Here is a 7,202-nt window from a genome sequence, read left to right on the forward strand (position 1 = left end):
CTAGAAAAATATATTAAATTATGAGTAAAATAAAATATCATAAAACTTAAATTGATAGTTCGATTACATAAATCAAATAAAGTAATATAAAACACCAAATATGGTGATAAATAATATTATATATTGATAATTTTATTACCCAAAATAATTTTATATTTAGTTAATAAAACATGAACACATCAATGACCTAATAGTACCTACTCAAGAGTAAGAACTGAAAATGAATGAAAAGGGACAAATGAAATTAGAGTATTAATTTTAAGTATTAATTTCAAATATAATTGTAAAAGATACGATAGTATTAATTTTAAAATATTTAATTTAATTTATCATTATAGTTTAGGGTTTAATATATATAGTTTAGAGTATATATATGGTTAATTTAGGATTTAGGGTCAGTTTAAAAGTTACAATTTTAAGGTTTATAGATTATGAAATTAGGGATTATGGATTAGGGATTCTAATTTAAGGGTTGTCATTTAAGGTTTATGTGTTAGGGGCTAGGGGTTAGAGGTTAGAGGTTAAGATTAGTTATGGATTTAGGGTTTATAGATTTAGGGGTTAGAGGTTAGGGGTTAGGTTTAGATTAATTAGTGGGTTTTAATTTATATATTAAATAATGTTTAGGGGCTAGGGATTCTGGGTCGGGTTAGGGTTTAAGGATTAAGGATTCTGGGTCGGGTTAGGGTTTAGAATTTAGATTAATTAGTGTTTTTTAATTTATATATTAAATAAGGTTTAGGGGTTAAGGGTTTGGGGTTAAGAATTAGTGATTTAGGGTTTAGAGATTCAGGTTCAGGTTAGGGTTTAAGGTTTAGATTAATTAGTATTTTTTTATTTATATACTAAATAAGTTCTTATATAATTGTAAAAGAGATAATAATAAATTGTAAAGATTATTAATTTAAAATTGATATGCAATATACAACAATTGAATATAAAAAATTATAAAATATACGAGCTTTGGCGGCATTTATAGCAAAAATGCCGCTAATATGTATTAGAATTTTTCAAAACGGTGTCGTTTCATTATAAGAATTTAATTTATTAGTGACGTTTCTTCTGTAAACACCAGAAAAGGTGACATTAGCAGTGTTTATGACTAAAAAATATTTAATCTAAACCATTTGATATATTTAAATATTAGATTTTAAAAATTAATAAAAAATGTAACAAATTGATACGGATAGGTAACTATCTATTTTGGATATATAGGACCAAAATATAACAAATAAAAATAAAATACAAAAACTAAAATCATTCCACATCGAACATGTAGCAAAATAATTATATTTTAGTTAGGAAGAAATATCTCTAATAAAATAGAGATTAGATCGGAAATGAATAATATAAAATCATTATTAACGTCTCAATTTTTAATAGAAATTTGATATGTGATAGATTAATTGCTTACATTCGATAATTCTAACTTAATAATTAATTATAGCCATTTAATCATTTTTTTCTTATTAAAATATACGATATTTATTGTAAGAGTACTTAATTTTTTTATAAAAATTCAATTTATAAAAAATAATAATAAATGAAATAAAAAATTCAATTTAACTAATAATTTTTAATTGACAAAATAAAAGATTTTTAGTAAAAGGTAAGCAATAGCGGCGTTTTTATAAAAAACACCACAAAAAATAATTTTACTTTAAAAAAATAGCGCCCTTTTAGCATAGCAAAACAATGTTGTTTTATTCCAAATAAAATAATTTTTTGCGGCGTTTTTTGTAAAAACGCCGCAATAAATAAGCAATACTGGCTTTTTTTTTTAAAACGCCACAAAAAATAATTTTATTTTAAAAAATAGCGCCATTTTATATAGCAAAACATTGTCGTTTTATTCCAAATAAAATAATTTTTTACGGCGTTTTAAAACCGCCGCAATAGATAAGCAATAGCGGCGTTTTCATAAAAAAAAACCAAAAAAATTACTTTTAAAAAAATAGCGCCATTTTATAAAATTCCCTCCCCCCCTAAATCCCCAACTTTCCCCCCTAAAATTCCTTATTTCCCACATCCAAGAAAGAAATCCAGAAGCTTATTCAACTCTAGGGAAAATCAAAATCAAAGAACCCAGAACCAGGAAACCAAGGAAACGATGAGAAAAAGAGAAAAAAGGGATTGGAAATTGAAAGGTACCGAGTGGAAGGGTTGTCAAGGGCATGAAACTTGCATTATTTTTCCCACTCTTAACCTAGCATTTGATATCGGTTGATGCCCACAACGTGCCCTTTCTCAAGATTTTCTTTTTATTTACTCAATCCAACTCCATTAATTCCTTTACCTTCTTTCAATCTTAATCTAAATTTTCTTTAATTTAGGGAAAACAATTATTTTTTATGGCCGATTATCAGTTCCGCTTATTTTGTAGGTAATATTCCAGTCTTATTCTTTCTGGAAAAAGAAAAAAAGTCAACTTTTTTTTCCATGTTGCTTTTTAATTTGAGTTTGGTTTTATGGTTAAAGTGAAAAGGAAAGGAAGATTTAGTTTTCAAGGAAAAAAATGTGGATTCGGTGCAGTTCAGTAGACTGTGATCGGATCCACTGCAGAATGAAACCTATTGTCCTGGAGAGTAGCTGGGGAACCTATTATCCTGGAGAGTATCCAAGTCCTCCCCCAGAGTATGAAACCTGCTTGGGAGACTTGTACAGTGTTGCTTGGATGGAGGACAGGTACATATAATTTTTTATTTACCCTTCGGTTCATTGAATCTGCGAGGTTTTTGAAATTGAAGCCTTATTGCCTATACCTGTTTTCGATAGATTTCAGTTTAGCATTTTCAGTTTATTTTATGTCTCTAAGAATTTGGTAAACAAATACAAAAATCAGAGGCAAAGTAGGTGGATATATTCTGATTCTTTTGATATCACCTGGATTAAATTAGGATATATTTTAATACTAAGGAATCAGCTTTTTTCTTAATAGTTGAGTTACATCTCTCGGAATGTATTTTTAATGTTCTGTATCTTGTTGAGCAGTGACATACATAATCTGCGGAAGGAGACTTTGCACCAGCAATATGAAATTGTATGGCTTTTTTAAACCTATGCTTTGCATGAGCTGTTTCCTTTCCTTAAAAAGAGAAAAAAAAAATGGCGACTTGGATGTCATCTTTCTATAGTAGTTATTTATTACTGCTATATAGATATAAATAAATATGAAACTATATACTGAAAATGAGAGGTCGGTCTAAGTTCCTTTGACATTGAATTCAAGTGCCAATGAGTCTTATTCAGTATTATGCTAAAATCCAAGTGGTTACTCGGTTGAGTTATATGGTGAAATTTCACTGTGCTGGTCTTTACAGGTAAAAAGGAGGACTATCAATGACAATTATGCATATGGCTCTCATGTTATGCAATTGGGTGATATAGGAATTAGCATGGACAATCTCTTCACATGTTTGGGTACCAATCCTGCTAACGATAACTTCAAATTCGTCGATGGGAGCTCATTGTTGCCACCCACCAAAGCTATTAATCAGCGCTATGCTGATCTTTTCCATTTCTGGGATAAGGTTTGTATCCTATGTCTCTTGCATCAGATATTACTATGAATGAGTGTAAGATATGAACCTTTGTTCCATACGTTGAAAGCTGAACTGCTAGTTTAGAGCTCATCCCACTCAAGTTATTTTCGAACCTATTGTGCAGTATCGCAAGGCACCTGATGTCTTGGTTAGGAAGGTTGAAGCTCAAAAGCAGTATCGATATACTGTCTTTGTTTGGTATGAAGGAAGTTTTAGTTAGTTGGCCATTATTAAGGTCAGAACTAGAGTCATTGTTTGGCTGCACTTCAATTTTTGTTAAGTTGAGCTCAAATTTTATTAGTTTTTTTGGCTCATTGAGCTTATATTTTCTTTTTATACATGCAAAATGGAACTGGATTTAATTGCAGTTAAAAAATGCGCAAGTTCTGTGCCTGTGCCGCTGATCTTTTTGTTTATTTTGTGGCACTAATTCATAGATTAGAAATCATGTCTTCTCGGTAAGGGAGCGTTGGTTTAGTACTAATCTTCTCTTCTTTTGTTTGTCTTGTATCTATTTATTATTTTTTTTATTTTTTGCATTTGTATCATTTTACTTGACAGTGGCTGTCCTAAGGCATACCACCCAGCCTGTATCAAAAGGGATGAGGCATTCTTTAAATCCAAGGCAAAATGGAACTGTGGTATGTGTGGATTAATTATTTATCACTTTTAGTTCGATTTAATTAATATAAGTGCTGGGGAGAGTTGAAGCATGAATTCTACTGTCTAATATATCGTAAAATATGAAGGTATAATGTGTCTCTGCCCTTTTCAGACCTTATTTTGTTGCAAGATAATTCATAGTTAACAACTCAAAAGATAAGTAAAACGCATCCAATATTATTATAGCAATTTTATTTTTTGATATTATATATTCTAGCTTATCCAAAATATAAAAATAATGTTTACTATAATATATTTATTTATTTCTCTTATTATTTTTTAAGACCTATACTCGTGTTTTCATTTTAAGACATACACGGATAAAGAAGGTATCAGGCAGCAGCAGTTGTTGGCATTTATCCCAAGACATCACAAGCACTACATTTTACCGAGTAAGAATAGTTGATAGAGGCCTTCTTTTTTTCCTGGAAGCTAATTAGTGGGTTGAAGTTTTGTATGTTTTCTCATTTCTATTTCCTTTTTGTCCTGTTTCTTTGCCTCTCTTCTATTGCAATTTTTTCTAAGCCAGATTCTGTCAGCAAGAAGGTGCATTTTAGTCCACAATTACAGACAGATCCTAGGGAAAATTATCTCCATGCTAAATCTTGTCTTCAGCCTTCAGGTATAGTGTTTCTTAGCAAGTAGGAACTCTTCTATGTTAGTTGTTTTCTGCATTGTTTTGAGGGGGCCAAAGCATAATTTTCCTTTATATTGATTTATAATTTGATCATATGTAAGGGGTTATAATTTGATCATATTATTGGTTTTATCAACTGTTGGGAGATTGTTCTCATAACACTAGCTATTGGTCCATTCATTGTTGCTCCTGGAGGCATATCTAATATATTTCTTAATAGGCTTGCTGAGAACATCCAACATGCTTATGGTGAGGCAGCTAGCATTGCTGAATAGGTTTTTCTCTTCTCTACTAGTTCCATTTCTTTCAACCAGACTTATTTTTCTTAATGTTCATACAGTTCTAACCCTATTCTTACATCAATGTTGTATGTTTCAAACTAGGCATTATTTTATTTTCTAACCCTCATTTTTTAGCATACTTTTCTTAACATGGAAGAATGATGTTGATGGCAGTCACATTATTTAACACCAAAACCCATATTTTACGGGTTTTTCAAAGAAGAAAAATGCTGAGAATAGATGGTCTCTGCAAAAAGATGGGCTACAAGGACACCAAGTTACTGATGCTTTACGGGTATTAGATTTATCCTTTTTCATCTGTTTCTTGTGTGTTCCTAGCTTTCACTGTAAAATGGGATAGCTAAATTATATGGTTTCTGCATGCTCCAAATTCCTAAAAAAAGGTTGACAAACATTGGCAAGTAAAATTTTAGAGAAAGTTCTATGAAGTTTTTTATAGATTCTGTGGCACAGACCCATATTTTTTATTTTGACATATCATGTAATTGTTGTACAAGTAAAGTAAAAAGTAGACTGAAGCAGTTCACTATGAAGTTTTTAGAGAAAGTTCTATGAAGTTTTAATCTATGCTTGCTTTCCCATGGATTTCCATTCCAACTAGCTTGGATACGGATCTGCTGCTTTCAGTTTCATGCGATCTCCTCACTGTTAACTTGTAATTATCCTTTTTCCACCTTTTGATGAGTGATTTTGCTGCTGCTATTGTTGTTATTAGGCTCTGATAGCCAATGGCGTTGAAGCGGGGACTATCTAGTGTGGGCGTCCAAAGGAACAGAAGTTCTGGATCTCGTTTGCGTATCGTGATTCTTTTTTTCTTCTCAATTCTGATGCTCATTGCTTTGAGTTCATTACAAGATTTCCTTGATTAAATAAATGTATTATATCTTTTATGATCAAGATTTACTTGATTAAGAAAATGCATTGTATGTTTTATTACCTTGCATATGTATTATTTATTTTAGTTTTTATTCTAAATTTTTATTTTTACTTAAGAATTCTAACTTTTCTATTTTAATTGTGTTATTAATTTATTATTTTAAATTCTAAAACTAAATTTGTTAATTTTTATATTTAGTTTTAAAGTTAAAATTTTCATAGAAAATTTAATTTAAATAATATTTTTTATTTATCCTTAAAAGTATATTTAAAGTTCAAATTTTAAAAAATAAAACATAATATAATATTTATCATAAAAATAAATATAATTTGATTAAAATAATTTTTTTTAAATGTTATGTTTTTAGCAGCGTTTTTGCGAGAAGCGCCGCTAAAGGTTTGATCTATAGCGGCGTTTGTGACAAAAAAACGCCACTAAAGGTTATGGTCTTTAGCGGCGTTTGTGGGGAAAGCGCCGCTAATGTTCTTGGTCTTTAGCGGCGTGTGTTAGAAAAGCGCCGCTAATGATCTTGGTCTTTTGCGGCGTTTGTGGGAAAAGTGCTGCTAAAGTTCATGGTCTTTAGCGTCGTTTGTGGGAAAAGTGTCGCTAAAGGTCTTGATCTTTAGCGGCGTTTGTTTCTATAAACGCCACTAAAGTTAGCGACGCTGTCATTAGCGGCGCTTCAAATACTTTTAGAGCGCCGCTAAAGGCCTAAAAAAGCGCCGCTAAAAGCCTGTTTTGGTGTAGTGTATCTTAAAGATAAAATGTGAAATTGATGCCAACATAAATTTTTAACGCAAATATTTTATGATATCATAAATAATTCAATTTTAACAAAAACTTATAAATATTTAATATGATTAAACAATTTTAATAATTTAAATAGTACAAAATGTGAAATTTAATTTAATAATATAAATAGTATATATAAATAAAATAATTACTATTTAGGTTTAGGAATTTTTTTGGATAACTTTTTATTTGGGGTAAAGGGTGAAAAGTAAAAGTTTAGGGAGAAAATAAAAATTTTTGAGAGTTTGGAAAGTAAAATTTTAAGGGGATGTAAATGGGGAGAAAATATTAAAAAAAGTATGGGGAGGGGGGAAATGGGATTGGGGTAGATGGAGGGTGGGATGGAAGGGGAGTAAAAGTTTTGGAAGGAAAGTGGGAGGGAGTAAAGT

General features: G+C 30.4%; 1 protein-coding gene across 3 annotated transcripts; it reads left to right on the forward strand.

The window, feature by feature from the left end:
* Positions 1–2,000: 2,000 nt before the first annotated feature.
* On the forward strand, positions 2,001–5,372 carry LOC107893747 (vacuolar-processing enzyme). 3 transcript variants are annotated; one of them, XR_005917196.1, is made up of 10 exons: positions 2,001–2,383; positions 2,479–2,685; positions 2,992–3,040; positions 3,321–3,530; positions 3,667–3,740; positions 4,104–4,183; positions 4,516–4,597; positions 4,735–4,827; positions 5,063–5,117; positions 5,298–5,372. XR_005917196.1 is itself a non-coding variant. In XM_041099164.1 (8 exons), the coding sequence occupies exons 3-8, from the start codon at positions 2,516–2,518 to the stop codon at positions 4,348–4,350; spliced, it is 642 nt and encodes a 213-aa protein (XP_040955098.1). In that variant the 5' UTR covers positions 2,001–2,147; positions 2,334–2,383; positions 2,479–2,515; the 3' UTR covers positions 4,351–4,472. The 3 variants fall into 3 exon arrangements, 2 of the variants coding, with proteins under 2 accessions (XP_040955098.1, XP_040955099.1); XM_041099164.1 differs by lacking the exons at positions 4,516–4,597; positions 4,735–4,827; positions 5,063–5,117; positions 5,298–5,372 and adding an exon at positions 4,292–4,472 and having other exon boundaries at positions 2,001–2,147; positions 2,334–2,383; XM_041099165.1 differs by lacking the exons at positions 4,516–4,597; positions 4,735–4,827; positions 5,063–5,117; positions 5,298–5,372 and adding an exon at positions 4,318–4,449.
* The last annotated feature ends 1,830 nt before the right edge of the window (positions 5,373–7,202 follow it).

The sequence above is a fragment of the Gossypium hirsutum genome, chromosome D08 (assembly GCF_007990345.1).
Source record: "Gossypium hirsutum isolate 1008001.06 chromosome D08, Gossypium_hirsutum_v2.1, whole genome shotgun sequence".
In the NCBI taxonomy this organism is placed as follows: domain Eukaryota; kingdom Viridiplantae; phylum Streptophyta; class Magnoliopsida; order Malvales; family Malvaceae; genus Gossypium; species Gossypium hirsutum.

Excerpts from the sequence above, each read along its gene's own strand:
- LOC107893747 (XM_041099164.1), top strand. The coding sequence starts at position 2,516 with ATGTGGATTCGGTGCAGTTCAGTAGACTGTGATCGGATCCACTGCAGA. Across the intron at positions 3,041-3,320 it reads TGCACCAGCAATATGAAATT|GTAAAAAGGAGGACTATCAA; the intron begins GTATGGCTTTTT and ends TGGTCTTTACAG. Across the intron at positions 3,741-4,103 it reads CGATATACTGTCTTTGTTTG|TGGCTGTCCTAAGGCATACC; the intron begins GTATGAAGGAAG and ends TTTACTTGACAG.